General features: G+C 42.2%; 2 protein-coding genes across 3 annotated transcripts in view; both read left to right on the top strand.

The window, feature by feature from the left end:
- Positions 1-2,626, top strand: part of RAB3B (RAB3B, member RAS oncogene family) — a 50,000-nt gene extending 47,374 nt beyond the window's left edge. The window contains exon 5 of one of the 2 annotated variants that reach the window (XM_035122707.2): positions 915-2,626. In XM_035122707.2, the coding sequence (XP_034978598.1) occupies positions 915-1,105 (191 nt within the window). In that variant the 3' untranslated portion in view covers positions 1,106-2,626. The remainder of the gene's footprint in view (positions 1-914) is intronic. The other variant, XM_035122710.2, reaches the window with a different exon arrangement.
- Positions 2,627-5,005: 2,379 nt separating this feature from the next.
- NRDC (nardilysin convertase) overlaps positions 5,006-17,004 on the top strand; it is a 32,111-nt gene continuing 20,112 nt past the window's right edge. Inside the window, exons 1-10 of the mRNA XM_035122697.2 lie at positions 5,006-5,502; positions 8,269-8,536; positions 9,070-9,151; positions 9,599-9,752; positions 10,540-10,613; positions 11,656-11,751; positions 13,737-13,859; positions 15,007-15,064; positions 16,046-16,119; positions 16,314-16,383. Of these exons, the coding sequence (XP_034978588.2) occupies positions 5,033-5,502; positions 8,269-8,536; positions 9,070-9,151; positions 9,599-9,752; positions 10,540-10,613; positions 11,656-11,751; positions 13,737-13,859; positions 15,007-15,064; positions 16,046-16,119; positions 16,314-16,383 (1,469 nt within the window). The 5' untranslated portion in view covers positions 5,006-5,032. The remainder of the gene's footprint in view (positions 5,503-8,268; positions 8,537-9,069; positions 9,152-9,598; positions 9,753-10,539; positions 10,614-11,655; positions 11,752-13,736; positions 13,860-15,006; positions 15,065-16,045; positions 16,120-16,313; positions 16,384-17,004) is intronic.

Here is a 17,004-nt window from a genome sequence, read left to right on the forward strand (position 1 = left end):
GACCGATTGCCGTTTGCGTAGACAGACATCACAACTGTGCTAGGTTAAACCCCCAAAACCCTGTGTTCCATAACACACCACTCAGACAAAAGTGCATGCTGGTAAATAGAAGCCAGAAGCTGCGTCTCACAGGGTAGGGCAGATCGTAAAGTCAGGAACCAATATGCTATAACCGCCACAACGGCCATTCCTCCACAAAGGGCCATGCAGGGATCCTGCCCCTAGCCACCCATGTCCCACTGTCAGAGACAGGCCTCGCGCCAAAAACAAAGCCCCGCCCCGCCGTTGCCATCCCCTTCCCTCTCCAAAGCACCTCAGCTCAGGTTTGCAGGGAGTGGAGGTGGGGACTCGCCTGTGTTCGGGGTGGGGGCAGGACGGAGTCGAGATGGATCATGGGTCGGGATGGCACGGGGGGAGTCACAGGGATGAGCCACAGCAACACGTGGCCGGGCCAGCTAGTGCTTTATAAAAATAATAATAAATCTCTTTTACAGCTGTGCTACACTTAGGGCTTTTTTTCAGCTGGAACTCACCAAAACTCAGTTCCGGCACCTCTCAGGTGGGTGACATTGCCATTCTAAGAGAATGAGGGTGGTGTTCATGGAGATTTCCAGCACTTCTTTTTCTAGAAAAATAGCACTGGCTACACTCATATGGTGCAAGATCTTTTTGAACTTTAACTGATTTATTTATTTTATAGACCATAAACTAGAGATTTATACAGCATCACTTTTCATAAAACCTCCTTATCTATTCTGAACTTAGACACCTGGTTTTTTTAAAAACCAACCAACCAACCAAAATGAACCGTTTAATATGACCAACAGATAATTTAAAGCCAATTTAACATGAGAAGCAGTTTTGGGATAACCAAATATTGATTTGTGTACTTTTTTTAAAAAAAACAACAACAGGGTTCGATTATTTTGAAGCTAGCGCCAAGGAGAATGTCAACGTAAGGCAGGTCTTTGAGCGCCTGGTGGACATCATCTGTGAAAAGATGTCGGAGAGCATGGATTCGGAATCTTCTAGGACAACTACTGCCGGGAAGAACGTGCGCCTCACATATAGCCCCCCTCCATTGCAGCAGAATTGCTCCTGTTAATGCCTCAAAATCTCTAAGAAAGTTATTTTTGCAGGATAGTGGGCAGGGACAGTACATCTTTTAACAGAGATGTTTCAGTGCTGGTGGAGCTGGATATGTTTGTTTGATGTTTTGCAAAGTCTCTTTATATATTTTATATTAAAAAAACAGTGCAAGCGCAGCTAGTGTTCCAGTGAAAAGTTATGCTACGGTTTAAGTAGTTTATATAGTCTATCACATATTTCTGTGTGGTTCTTAATGTTACCATTGTTTTGCCACCAGTCAGGTAATCCTGACCCAAACACACTTTATTAGCATCTGCTAGCTAGAGGCCACTGTTAACTATGGCACAAAAATTTAATTAAAAAAAGAAAGGAAAGCAGTTTAAACTATTTCACAGAAAGATCTTCGGAAGGGAGAGGCAATACTGTTCTTTGTGTAATTAACTGGTATCTTTGCTTAATAAGAATTGCACAGGAAAAGCTGTAGCTCAGTGGTAGAGCATGCAGAAGGTTCTAGACTCAGTCATTTAAACCAGTCATTTTCATTGAGGCAAAAACCATCAAGCTCAGTCACACCATACCACCGCAGCCACACCATTCACACGAGCATGTGTCAGAAGGAAAGGGTGGTACTTTAGAGAGGCATATTGGCAGAATGACTGTGAAACAGCAAATTGCAACAAGCACTAGGAACAAGTTGTTAGGGGCATTTTTCCTACAAAGCAGCACTTGAATAGCCTTGGTATGTGCATGGAATTCTGGACAGGGTTTCAATTAGACTGCAAGTATGACAGTGATAGAAATCCAAGGCCATTCAATGAGTTTACGGCTTAATTGCTCTACAGATTAATATTCAGACTGTTTAACTTTTTTTGCACTTGTGGAAGTACATAAGTTCCCAAGAAAAGAAAAGACAGACATATGTAACTGGGAAAAGGTTGAAATAAAGAATTCTGTGGCACTTTAAGGACTAACAAATTTTGTATAGCAATTAGCTTTTGTGAACTAAATTTCACATAATCAGAATATATCATTTAGGACCATTCCTATACTATTTAATATTTTAAAAATCATAAGCGGCGTGTATTAAATGTGCACATAAAAACTACTGAAAATGACAAAGGCTACTAAAAATGACACACTTTTAACTTTTCCTGCCAATATCCTCTACCCTCACTGAGGTCAACTAAGCTCAGGAAGTAATTCTTTGTAATTTGCAGGATCAGGCATTTGAAAGTTGCCCCTGACAATCTTGCAGCTACCTTAAGACTGCAATCCCACATAACTCAATGGGACACACTTCTGAGTAGACCTATAAGATTGCACTGTTAATATTCACACACAAACGTCACTTTGTCATAGTAGGAATATGAACTGTGATAGTAAGTCAAAATATGTTTAGTGGAGTTTGAATTTGTATTAATTATAATGAGAAAGTTCTATTTTCTTGCACATTTGTGATTTGGTGTTTAGCAGGCACTTTCTGTGTAGTGTTTGAATGTACATGTTCCTAATTATGAAATCATGACAAAATAAAGCTGTTATTTAGTCACTGTGATCTGATTTGAGTATTAATTTACATCACTAATAGACATAAATAGCTCATCTATTTTTTCAGTTGTATCACTCAAACCCTATGGTTATAATGCTTATCAATAACTTTATTACTGTTTTTGATAGGCAGACTAAGCAAGGTTATAAAGATAATGCTACATATTATTACCATTTGAACATTAGATTGTTCAAATTACTTCACATATATTGCATCAATAATTGTTACCTCAGTTCTGTAACATAGGTCGATACAATTTCATCCTCGTACGCTGCTGAGCTACTCTCCAGATAATATAACCTGGGCCCACTTTTAATTATACACAGGGCTTTTTTTCAGCTGGAACTCAACAGAACTCAGTTGCAGCACCTCTCAGGTGGCCGGCATTGCCATTCTAAGAGAACAAGGGACGTGTCTGTGGTGAGTTCTGGCACCTTTTTCCCCTAGAAAAATAGCATTGATTCACGCTCAGTTAATTTGGGGGGTGGCTAACTTGTGATACTCCAGATATTGTTGGACTTCAACTTCCATCATCCCCAACATTGGCCATGTTTACAGGGGCTGATCATAGCTGCCAAGTATCCCGTATCCGCCGGGAAAACCCCTTTTTTCTTACCGTTTCCCGGCGGTCTCCCGTTTAGGTTAAAGTCCCGGTATTGTCCCTTAAATCGGCTTCGGCCCGGCGGCCATTTTTCTGGTGCCGCTTTGCCCTTCTATGGGCACCAGAAAATGGCGGCGCCGGCGCCGGAAGTCGCTTCCGCGCATGACCGGAAGTTGCGTGACGCGACTTCCGGTGGCGATTTGCCTTTCTATGGGCATCAGAAAATGGTGGCGCCGGCGCCGGAAGTCGCTTTTACGTGTTTTCGGTCATGCGCGGAAGTGACTTCCGGCGCTGGCGCCGCCATTTTCTGGTGCCCATAGAAGGGCGAAGCGCCACCGGAAGTTGCGTCACGCAACTTCCGGTCATGCGCGCGCTGCCGATCCCGGATCTTTAGGTCCCGAACTTGGCAGGTATGGGGCTGATGGAACTTTGAGTCTAACAGCAGTGAAATATAAGGGCAATTAATGATATAAAGAAAAATATATGAATCAAATAATTTATTATTACCTTTATATGCCATCATTCCTCCAAGGAACTCAAGGTAGCATTTATGGTTCTTCCCTATTTTATCATTGCAAACCATGTGACCCAGGTTAGACTGCACCTGGCCCAAAATCAGTCTGGCTCTGGATTTGATTAGCTGCTGAAAAGGTGAATATGGTAGTTTACTGCAGTTTCTTTTTCACAAGTACAATATCCAAGTTACATATGTACCATAGCAAATGGTGCATTTCTCCTCTATTCACAATGCAAAGGAGGGTTGGGTGTTCAGTCCTACTAGCCAAAGGAATGTTGGTGTGTCCAGTGTAACAGAGGATAACGGGGCAACTCGGAAAAGCAAACTACAACGCCAGTCTTCCATAGTTTGCATGCCAAAAACCTTTAGAACATAAAACGAACAAAGTTACAAAAGACAAAAAGAGAAACAGCAGACACAACAATTTTTACTTCCAAGCTAAACACACACACACACATAATAAAAAAAAACCTTAAACCACTTTCAGAGATACTCTTCCAGCAACCAAGTTCACTACACTGTCATTTAGCTCCAAGCAGCTCAATTTCTGCCCCTTATACGGGTGAAACTCAGAATATTAGAATATCGTCGAAAAGTGCATTTATTTCAGTAATGCAACTTTTTATTTTAATTTTAACAAATGGATTCTTTTGGAAATTACACAGTAATAAAACAAATAGTTACAATAATACAAAAATAAACATCGCTATTACATTTCATTAATTACATTCCATTTATAATTGACCTGCCTAACGACAAATAATTACAATTACAACAAATAAAGGCTTGACATATCTTGCTTTGCATGTCATGCATCTATCTCACATATTGGTTTCATCTTTTAATTTGCATTACTGAAATAAATGCACTTGTCGACGATATTCTAATTTTCCGAGTTTCACCTATATATCCCCAGTTTAAGGAAGCGCAGAATGGTTCCCAGGCGTTCTAAGCGTAATGGCTCTCGCTCATTCGCTGTCACAGATTGGCTCCCTTTCCACGAGTGAGAGCTTGTTGAACCAATCTAGAAGTACTCGTCTTTAGAAAGTCGTTTATAAGGAAAACTTCAAAACTCAGTTCTGAAGAAGCCTTGAGTGAAGAAACGTGTAGGCCCACTCCATCCTACAATAGCTTATTCCCATTCCCCGACTCTCTGTCTCCCCTCCCTTCCTAACAGCAATGGTTTGCCCCATTCCCACCTCCTCAGACTCCCGGTAGCCTGTTAGAGTCAAGTGATGCCGGTAGAACCTCGGATTTGCGGGCGTCCGGCGCGTGGATGCCGAGCCGGGCCCTGATTGGCCGACTTCGGTGGCTTCCGGTCCTAAGCACCGGCCTGCGGCTGAGGGCTGGAGCTGCTGGGCCGGAGCTTGGCCCGCCGTGGATGCTGAGGGCGGGAGCCGCCTGGCCGCGCGGGACCTCGGTGACGAGCCACCTTCGAGCAGGCCGAGCCCTCCGCAGCCGCGCCGGGAACCCTCAAGCCAAGCCCCGAGGGATCCTCACCGGGCCTCGCTCTCCCCCAGGGCCCGTAACAGCCATGCCTGGCCGGGCCAAGGCCTCGCTCGGTAGCGGCCACGAGCAGCCTGAGAACTTGGGGAGCAGCCGTGGGGCCAAGGCCGGCACAGCCCAAGAGGAGCCTGAGGCGGAAGCGGGAGGCGAAGGAGACAAGGCCGCGGGCGCCAGCGAGCCCAGCCCCAACGTGGGGGATCCCGAGATCGTCAAGTCCCCCAGCGATCCCAAGCAGTACAGGTGAGCGCGGGGAGGAAGGGGTAGGGCGAAGGCATAAGGATGGAGAAGAGCCCCTCAGGTGGGTCAAGCGGAGAGAAAGAGGGGGAAGCTTTGGGGTGGTCACTGGCACAAGGAAATCTTTAGCTTAGTTCAGGTGCAGCGTACCGTAGCTTAAATGAGCTACATTAGACGTTTCTTGTGCCGGTCAGCACCGTAGTTTCCCCTCCTTTTATCCTGATCGGCCTCCAGAGGTTGGTGGTTGGGGAGGTTGGGGTTTGCATAGAGCAATCCCGGGGAGAAGGGATGTCGCTTTCTTGCGTGGTAGGCCCGGTTATCAGAGGGAGGGAAAATATATTCATGTTTCTTTTAAAAGTCATGCAATCCACGGGTCATTGCATTATGTGCTATATAGAAGATGCTGCTGGCCACTAGCTTAAAGGTAAAGGCACCCCTGACTGTTAGGTCCAGTCGCAGACGACTCTGGGGTTGTGGTGCTCATCTCGCTCAATAGGCTGAGGGAGCCACAACTTCCAGGTCATGTGGCCAGCATGACTAAGCCGCTTCTGGTGAACCAGAGCAGCACACGTCAAAGTGCAAGTAGATAAATAGGTACCGCTCTGGCGGGAAGGCCACTAGCTTAGATGCATTTAAAAGGTGAAGGGGGAGACATATCCTACATGACTCTACGGGGTGGCTCTCAGCCAGGATGGCAGCAAGAAATTTCCATCTTCAGAAGCAGTTTATCTCTGAGTGCCAAACGGAGTGACATTCTCAAAGGCATGTAGTTAGCCACTGTTCTGGATTAGGTGGACTTCAGTCTGATCCCACAGGGTTCCTATGTACTTTGTATTCTCAAAATAGCTTTGCCACCTTTGACAGCTCAATTCCAGCAGATGCTCATTGTAGAGAGCCAGCGTTAGATGAGAGAATTAGATTGGACCAGAAAGACTTGGTTCAGTTCCCTACTCAGGCATTAAATTCACTGGGTGAGTTTAGACAAGTCATACTCATGGTCATTTTGAGAACCAAATGGGATAAGGTATATATTTTGTGGTCATTGTAGCCAGTAACTTCCTGTGAGATTACCTACTCTTTCCCCAATTACGTTAGCAGTATGTTGTGTTCCACTTCTCAGCTTACAGAGAGTGGACTTTCATAAGGACTTTTGTTTCTTACATATGGGCGTGAGGTGGTTACTCACGAATAACAACGCTGGACTCCAACCTGGCTTTTTACATGTTTATTGTGCATACTATGTACAGTGCAGAGCTAACTAAAACACGTCCATCTCAGTCACTTCCAGAATCTGGGAGTGCCCCCTTCCCGCTCCTTCCCCAGCATAAGAACTTGGAGACCCCCAAGCGCCTCTTACGTTCTTTGCGCTTGACCCCTCTGTGTAGATATGGAGGGCTCTCTGCTACCATCTCTGACCCCTCTCTCCAGCCTTGTGACCAACCCTCCTTCCTCCCCATTGGACCACTCTCTACTATCCTGGCTGGAAGAGGTGGTGGAGGAAAGGAGGGGCTGGAGATCCCTGTAACCCGATCTGCCTTCCCTCTCCTCCAGCGGACCCTCTGGGAGTTCCCTGACACCAGCCATTAAATATAAAACTCTTGTAATCATATAAGTGTACTTTAATGATAATAAATAAGGCTTTCTGTCTCTCCTTCACCTATGTGCCTCCCATAGATCCTCTCAAGAGGGTCAGGAGAACTTCCAGAACTGTGCATAGGGGAAGGAAAGGGGAGTTCGTTTGTTTGGAAACCAGAAATGCTTGCACTAACAAAACACTTATATTAGTGCAATGTTTAATTGCATCCCATGTAATTATGCTTGTGAAATGTAAATCTGTGCACTTGAATATGAACATAAATGCTACATCTACTTTGTCATATGGAAAACAACCTGCTGTAGGGATAGAAAAGGTCTAACCTGAATTTCCAGTATTAAATAGAAAGCTGTGATTGACTGTGATTTTGCGTGGATGAATAGAAGAGCATCGCTCTGTAGTTGCATTTCTGTGATAAAAGTTTATTTTTCTTGCATTGGGGTTTAGAGTGGTAACACTTATGATTTAAAGCAGAATGATTGGTAAGGATTGTGTGTAACTCTCTCCTTGCTCTTACCACTTTTTCCTGTGCTGAACTGTGAGTGCATAGCTTTGCCCTCATTATCTTTAAGGCACCTCTCCCAGGAAGTGAGAGGAGCATCTCCTATGAAAGAAGCAGTGGTGCAGCTCACATTCCGAATCTAAACACTTTGTTCCTTTCCCATTGTTATGATATCTATATCTCTGTTAGGTGCCTTAATGTAGAATACTTCATTAACACCAAAACAGTCCTGGCAGCATTGTGTCTGGTATTACAATGTAATTGCCAAGGTAAATGCATATATTTTTATTAGTTCAAAAAGGAAAGAATTACTATTTAGCAAATATTAATGGGTAGTGTATGACCAAGTCATATTCCATAGGCAATTGAAATGTAGACTCAAGTTACTCATTGTGATACAACCCTTAGATGTGAACCAAGTTCCTTGTTATTTTAAATTGTTTTTAATATTGTATTTTAAAGCTGTAACTTGCCCTGAGACCTCAGGGTGAAAGGTAGGTAATTAATAATAATTATAATGATGATGATAATAATAATAATAATAGTAATGACTGCAGAGGCACCGAGTAGTTATGGCAAATACAGGGATGTTCCATTTTATTTCCTCCCCAAAGGTATTAAAGAGCCAATGGAAAGGGTCATCATCCTGATGATAATATTACCTGTCACTTTGTAGGTACATCAAACTGCAAAATGGCTTATGTGCATTGCTGATTTCGGACTTGAATAACCCAGATGGTAGCCCTTGTGCAGTGTCAGAGGATGAGGATGACTCTGAGGAAGGCACGGATGAAGATGATGATTCTGGAGCAGAAATAGAAGATGACCAAGAGGGATATGATGATGAATGTGGCTATGATGATGATCTTGATGACCCTGACAGTGAATTAGAAGAGCTAGGAGAGAAAGATGAAACGAGGAAGAGGAATAGCTCAGAAAAACAGGTATGGTTTGAATAATGTAACGACTGACCATGTTTGGTGCAGAGGACAAAAAACACATTGCTACTTTTGATATTTAATTCATTTCTATACAGGAAACTCATAAAAATACATCTACAGGGTGTATAAAATTCTAGCTAAAACCCAAACAATATAACAAATAAATTCCAAAGGAAAACATGTTAATGAAACAGAAGTTCAAAGTAAGTCCTCTGACAAAAGAGAGTTAAAAATTTTTTTTTTCAGAAGTCTTGCCATAATAAGTTAAGTTGGCAGGTTCACTTCAGAGTTGCAGAAGAGACAGGCTTTTGGCCCTCACATAAAGAAAGCATTACTGTACTTTTGTCTCTGCCTTATATAGATTCTTAAGTCATCTGCAGTTTTACAATTCAGATTGTTTTCTGTCTTGTATAGAATTGAACAGTGTTTGCATCACTTTTGGTGATTCCCTTGCAGAATTGTTTTATAGTGGGCAATTTGGTAATCTTATAGTAATTTTTTTTCTTAAAATGCTGTTCTTGTTTTTCTTTTCCCAGTCTGCAGCTGCACTTTGTATAGCTGTTGGCAGTTTCTCTGACCCTGAAGATCTGCCTGGGTTGGCACATTTTCTGGAACACAGTATGTTTTTTGTGTGTTAAATGTGACCTTGCTGTGCTTTAGCAAAAATTAAATTTTCTAGTTTTGCATCTGTGGAGCTCTTTCACATAAAACTGTGAAAATCAGCAATGTAGGAGCCAGCTGCATTATTTTCCTGCTTGCATATTTGCAAAGTTAGATATTATATGTTCATAGAATTCACAATGTTGTTGTTTAGTCGTGTCCGACTCTTTGTGACCCCATGGACCAGAGCACGCCAGAATAACAATAACAATAGAATAACAATAGATATCTTTAAAACCAGAAGTTGTCCTGTTGATCTATAAAGAAAAGTTTGTCAAACGTATGCACCTAGTTATTTCCATTTGTTTCCCTTTAACATGCCTAAACTTCTTTTTGAACTTGGGGAATTTCATTTTCCCCCATTGGAATTAACATCTGTCTCTTTAACTTTCATTTTTCCCCCAGTGGTTTTTATGGGCAGTGAAAAATACCCAGATGAGAATGGTTTTGATGCATTTTTGAAGAAACATGGAGGCAGTGACAATGCTTCAACAGACTGTGAACGAACAATATTTCAGTTTGATGTACAGAGGAAATATTTCAAGGAGGCTCTTGATAGGTATTTTGATTATTCTGAATAAAAAGCTGGATTTACTACTCTTTATTTCAGTTGCTGCAACTGCATTTGGCCTTCGATCCCCCCCCCCCAGTTTTCAAGTAGTTTGAAAACTTTGGGTGGTATCCACTAAGTCATACTCGGAGTAGACCCATAATTGCATAAATTAGGGTGCAATCCTACCTGGGAGTAAGCCCCATTGAATTCAATAGGACTTACGTCTGAGTAGACTTGGTTAGGATTGCAGTAATGACTTAACAAGTCTATTGATTTCAGTAAGTATACTCTGACTGTGAACTAGATACTTCCCAAAGGTTGAACCACTTCAGGTAAATATTAGTAAAAATATGCTTCATTGAAGAATGATATATTTTTAAAGGATATTAAAAGTAAATAGTTCTAGGGGTACAATTACATTGAGAACTGAGACTTTTGTGGATCATTTGCCTTAAGAATTCATTTTTGGCAAGAAATATCATTCACTCCCAACATTGGGTTATAAAATTAAAAATCGAATTCATACCAGTCTAGATTTTTATTAGAGCAGATAACCAAGACACACATCAAAGCATCATTTCCATTGAGAGTAAAAATGTAACAAATATTTTAAGCCTTTGCTTTAGGATAGAAAGTTTAACCACAGGCACTAGTAACTTTTTTATGTTATTACTAAAACTTGAACTTGGTAAATATTTTAAATTGCAACACTTGTACACTTGAAAACTAATTTTTGTGCAAGCCTGTCAAACTGCCTGGAAAAACATAACTCTACAATATTTTTCTGTTTCAGGTGGGCGCAGTTTTTCATTCACCCTTTAATGATCCGTGATGCAATTGATCGGGAAGTTGAGGCTGTGGATAGTGGTAAGAATCCTGATTTCTCGTGTCACTTTATATTTAGTTTTTTTAGGGGTAAAACAAATTTTGTTTGACATAAAAGTGTTGACAACATCTTTCATGAAGCAGGGCATTTATGCATGCTTTCGTACCCAGAGGTCACCAGCGTGGTACTTGTGGGCACACATATGCCCACAGAGGCCTTCCCTGGCACCCACAGGGTCCCTTCCCCAAGCATTCTGTTGTCTACTTGGTTGAGGGTTGCATGTGATGCCCACAACAGTTTCTCTGCTTTTCAAATTTGCCCATGGATTCCAAACGGTTGCCAGACAAATAAGATGCATTCTGAAGTTTTCAGAGGAACTTGAATTTCTAATTGATTACTACCTGCAGTAAAGGATTCACAGTATCTTTTTCAGAAGTTCATTTAAACTTGGGAAGGAGGGTAGATCTTTCAAAATGGACAGACAAGTTGTTGATGTTTTCTTATTACTGTACATGTATCCAACTTAAAATGTATAAAGGAAAAATTCCTCATCTCATCACTTAAGTTGACTAGAAGCAGGTATTGTAAAACCTGTGTATTGATCCAGTAAGTACATTTTCCAAAAAGGAGTTCACTTATGTTTACCACTCATTCTCTTGATTGGGTCCTATGCATTCATAAGGGTACTGTAGATGATAAAAAAGCACCCTGCATTAGGCACTTAGAGCAGCATGTTTCTGGGATTGATTTTGGGTTGCCTCTGTGTACATTTCCATCAACCACATGGCTGACATTGTCAGAGCGAACCCTCTTCAGCCAGTGCATCTGCGGGGTTCTTTATAGCAGGGCCTTTACTAGTCTTGAGTGTTGTTCTTTTTGATGTAAAAATAAACACACAAGCCATGCATAGAAGCAGTAAGCCAGGTTAAGTAGTTTTGGCAATAGTCCTTCTGATCTGTTCGTGCTGTTTTGAGCAAATGAACGTTTTAATGTGCATGGCTTTGTTACATTCCTATAGTCAAGGCTGGTTTGGAGGTCTATATTAGTTTGAATCTGAAAACCTTTCTATTAAACAAACAACAGAATATCAGCTTGCAAGACCCTCTGATGCAAACCGAAGAGAGATGTTGTTTGGAAGTCTGGCCAAGTCTGGCCATCCCATGAAGAAGTTCTTTTGGGGTAAGTATTATTTATTATTATTTAAAAGTGTTTTTATCCTGTTGTCTAGCTGAAAAGGCTCCCAGAGCAATAAAAAGCAACACAGGCCCTGCCCTCAGGCATACCACCTAAAAACAACACAAAGGAAAAAGGGGGAAAGAGTTAAAAAGTGAAATTAGGTACCTGGTCTTAAAGTTACAAAGTTCTTATAACAACTTAACTCATTTTGAAATGGTTTAGGGAGACGGTGCTCCCTGGAGGCGGCACTCCTGCTGGAAACCTGCAGCAGCCCGCCGGGGCAGAGCGCGTGGTCGCTCTATCCGGAGCATGGCCGCAGAGGGGCTGCACCAGCTTCCCACGGCTGGCAGCCCAACCGGCCGACGAATCCGGCAAAGGGAGGTGGCTGATCAGGCCCTGAGAGAGAGAGAGCGTAAAACAGCCAGACACCGCCTTGCCAGACACCCTCCTTCTTAAAGGGACAGCCCCACGCCTGTCCTGGGCAGGGCAAAGGAGCCTGCTTACAGCTGCTGTACCGTTCAGGCTTGTGGCTTCCTCCCAAACTTTCGCCTCTCCACAAGGAGCGCATGAAAATCACTGGGGGGCCTCTGTCAGGGGATGCGGGGAACCAATCAATCATCAGTCTCTCCCCACTACAACCTTTTGCTTCCGCTTGTGTCACAGAAACCACCTATCAGCTCCCCAATCACCGCCAGCGTGATTAATGGCGGCGATCAGGCAGCGTGAGCAGCTGTGTGCTACGTTCTGGTGGATGTGTGATTTTCGGGGCCTCCCCCCCAAATCAAGCGGCCAATGCTGAAAATCGCTCACCCGGCAGAATGAAGTACGAGGCTGGGTTTTTAAGCGGCGAATGGCCACTTGATTGTTGGGGGGGGGGGGAGATGCTGAAAATCGCTCACTTGAGCCCAAGATTGTAAGAGGCGTGAGTGGTTGTGTGCTGCTTTCTGGTGGGTGAGCGATTTTCGGCATTCCCCCCAAATAATCCTCCCCAAAAGCTCAATCCCCCTATTTTCTAAATTTTGAGTCCCCCAAAATAGGGAGCGTCTTAGAGACGGAAAAATGTGGTGCTTAGTAGTTTTCCTGCTACCCATCTCCCTTGGTAATTGAATGGCTGATACTAGTTTTAGCCAAAAGGCTAAATGAAAGTTTCCTCTGGTTGGTCTTCAAGGAAGGTCTCTAAAGAATAGCCAGCATTTTTTCTCTCTCCTGATCTCAGTGCAGAGATAGAAACACTACCTGCTCCTTAGATTTCTTTCTGAAGATCGGGCAGAGCACTTTCATCTCCTTCCTGTGAGTTGGTGGGCCAGGTGTGGCCTGCAGGCTAGTCATCAATGGCACAGAGAACCTGTTGGATCTTGTATGGTGATAGAGAACACATGTGGCCAAGTTAGTGCAGTACACTGAGAAGATGACATAACTTGTTTCCCACAAGCTGTTCACACACAGATTATCCTGAACCTTGTATGTGGGTGTTGCAGAGATTTCCTGTCCTCTCTCATACCAATTCTCTTTGAGTCCCGCCATAAGTGCTTATGTGTTGATGTTCTGCACAGCTTGTTCCAAGCTGTGGGCAGGGAGGAAGGAAGGCACATACAGTAGTGGGCACGCAGGCAAGAGGAAGGATAGCGAGATGAGGGGGATACCACTTTGTTGCAGTTTAAAATTTATTTTTCAGCAAGTGGGGTGAAGGAGGAAAAACGTGGACTGGCAACAATGAGCTGGGTAACTGGGATAGATCTCAGACAAAATACATATATATTACTCTGTTAATGCACAGTATGTTTTAGTGACTTTTGCTATGAGAACTATTAGTTTTAATTATAACTAATTTGGGGGCAGTGGGGAAAACATTTTTCGCCTTTGAATTCCTAGTAGTTACTTTTGTAACTAGTTTTGTTACTAGCAGAGCAGAGCCCTGTTAAGCTTTTGGATCAAAAGCATACAAATTTTTAATAATAAGCAACCTTGGTTTTAAACATTATTTACAGGTAATGCAGACACGCTGAAACATGAGCCGAAGCAAAAAGACATTGATACTTATACCAGGCTGAGGGAATTCTGGCAGCGCTATTACGCAGCTCACTATATGACTTTAGTTGTGCAATCTAAAGGTAACATCTGTTAATTTGAAGCTACAGGTGCAAACTGTGATACTCTGCATTGATTATTGTCTTTCAAGAGCTATAAAAACTCTTCTGCATCTGCTTGTAATGTAAAGAATGCCACAATAGTTTACATTTCTAGTCAGAAGTAAGTCTTGTTGAATATAGTGGGACTTGTGCTCAGGAAAACGTGTAGGATTGCAATTGTGTACAATGAAAGTAAGCCCCACTGAATCAGCTATACATATGACTGCACTAAAATTAATACTAGATGTATCTAGCTAAATATTTTCAATCTTCTACTTCTGAATTTAAATACTGAGTTCATCTTGTTGAAATAGGTGTTATTTTTTAGAGGAAAGTGTCTGGTCACCTTTTAAAATACCGTAGTTATATTTAGGACCTAGCAGTTCATATAAGTTTCATTAGTTGCATTACTTAACCCTCTTTTTGGTCCTTATTTATCTAAATGAAGTTCACAATATTAGATAATTTATTTCACTTTGTAAACAAGGATATGATTTATCTTGAAGCCAAATACGGTCTTTTCTGAGTTTCCAGTAACACAGACTTGGTATGTTAATTTTCTGTTTGCCATTACTGACATTTTAATGATGTCTTTTTCTCAGTAACCTGCCCCTCCCTTCCCAACCCTGCCCCAAGGGACTAATCTGTACATACACTACTCCTACATGGGTGCTTCTTTAAATGTGGCTGCTGTCACAAGGAATATTTCTATGCTGCCTAAAGCATCTAACATGGAGGCTGTTCATACAGCTTTTAGGTGCGGCCCATATCACGTAGACCAGCCGTAATTTTGTTGTGTGTTAGTTTTAACTGATATAACCAGCTTGGGAGGTTGTAAGAATGCAAGCTCAGCAGCCACATATGCCTGATAATAGGAAGCAGGAATTGTACCAGGGGCAGCCACACCCCAGAATAATCCAAGTGCCAAATGCATGTGCAGTTTAGGTATACTGAAAGAATTGAACCTTTTGGCCTATAGACTTTAAAATGTTTGGACTTCTTATTTAATTAACTGATTAGGTTCTTGAGAATGAACAGTTTCTCCAGCTTACCTTTGTTTTAATGAGAACAAGCCTTTCTTCTTCAGTGAGTTGGCTGTTGAGCTTTTTCTCTCTCCATTCCTCCCTAGAAACCTTGGATACTCTGGAAAAATGGGTGATTGAAATCTTCTCAGAGATCCCAAATAAGTAAGAATATTTTCCCCTCTACCATTTTTGTCATAAGTAAGATGTATAAGTAGAAGTTATATGCACAGTTTTTGCATTCAAGTCATATGAGAAGACCACAAATATGATTTCCCCTGTTCATCCCTAAACTTTCCCTGTTTCTTACCCTTTGCCCTTCTTTCCAGCCCTGCTTCTTCTTCTTTCCCTTCCACGTCATTGCTTGTTATTGCTGCTTAATTATAAAAACTAATTTATGGCATAATTTATATAGAATCTGTTGCTGTGTGGTGTTTATTTAAAGGAATAGCACGCCTGACTGGGGGTTGGGGGGAGTTGAACAAGCATGCTAAGGTGATAGTTTGACTGGCCAGATGGAATGATTCACCCCCTCATCCTCCCATGCACTGATGTGGGTGCTCTCCTGACCCTCAAAACCAATTTTGAGGGGTGTTTGCAGGGAGCGGGTAAGGAAGTCCCATTGCACAAGCGTAAGCCCCGTGCATGGCTTCCACTATCAGAAGTCATTAGTTCAAACCTACTTTAGGACTTGGGTCTCCTCTTCTCATGTACAGAATGAAGGTTTAGCACAAATTTGGTGGGGGTTGCTATGCCAGTGCTGGTTCTTTGAATATTTAATAAAATAACAAAGTTGTTCTGTTTGATGTTTAAAGTATTGATTTCTCAATTTTGGGTTCAAAAAAATAGGGGTCGTCTTATACATGGGGGTGTCTTATACATGGAAGAATACGTTAATATTTTTAATGAACATGTTAATCCCAATCTGTACATACTGGTTCATAGTTTTCTACCAGACATACAACACAATAATCACCTGTTGCAGCACATGAGGAGCCAGTCCCTGGAATTGGTACTGTTCCCACAATGAGTGCTGGGTACAGAAGGATATATCCAGAATAGTTATTGGTACACAGGATTGTGATGTGATTTGGGGATCATCCTAACTGAATTAGGACAATGATGCATTTTCTTTTGTTCTTAAAGTGATTTTCCAAGACCAACTTTTAGCCACCTGACAGAACCTTTTGACACACCTGATTTCCAGAAACTTTACAGAGGTGAGTAATTGGAATGAGTAATTCCTATAGTGCTAATGGTTACGAATACATATTGCATTCTAAATTTTGTAACTTTGAAAATTTAAAATACTACTCTTTGCACTTTTCTTTTTGAGAGAAATTATTAAGAGAAAGTTGATGAAGGCAGATTATCATGTTTTTACATTTTACAGTAAACATTTCTTTATTTTTAGTTGTTCCAATCAGAAAAACACACTCTTTAAATATCACTTGGGCTCTTCCTCCACAAGAACAACATTACAGGTAAATTTTAAACTCTTGTTATGGTGGAACCCTTTCATGTGGGTACCAGGAAACTGAGTTAGTTGAACAAATTAAATTGTTGATAAAAGAAAAAGCAGCCACTAGTGGCTGTCTGCTGATACCGTGTTTCCCACATTTTAAGACACCGTCTTATAACTTTTTTTCCTCAAAAAAACACTGGGTGGCTTATTTTCAGGGAATGTCTTACCGGTATTTTTATTACATCAGGAGCAGTGCCCCTCTTGCTCACTGGCTCCCTGCGGGGCAGGACTCTTGACTGAAGGAAAATGATGGGCAGCAGCCACCACCAAGCACCGTGAGAGGGAGTCTGAGGGAAGGGAGGTGGGTGCGTCGCTGGCCCAGCCCTCTCTCCCCAGCCCTGGGATTTTCGTGAGGGAGGGAGCTCCTCCGAAGGGCTACTCTCTCTCTCTCTCTCTCTCTCTCTCTCTCTCTCTCTCTCTCTCACTAAATAGCAATCTGCTACACTGGAGCTTCTTAAATTTAAACCAGTACAGTATAATGCAGGCACCCCCAAACTTCCCCTCCAGATGTTTTGGACTACCATTCCCATCTTCCCCGACCACTGGTCCTGTTAGCTAGGGATCATGGGAGTTGTAGGCC

The sequence above is a fragment of the Zootoca vivipara genome, chromosome 7, assembly GCF_963506605.1.
Source record: "Zootoca vivipara chromosome 7, rZooViv1.1, whole genome shotgun sequence".
Lineage (NCBI taxonomy): Eukaryota > Metazoa > Chordata > Lepidosauria > Squamata > Lacertidae > Zootoca > Zootoca vivipara.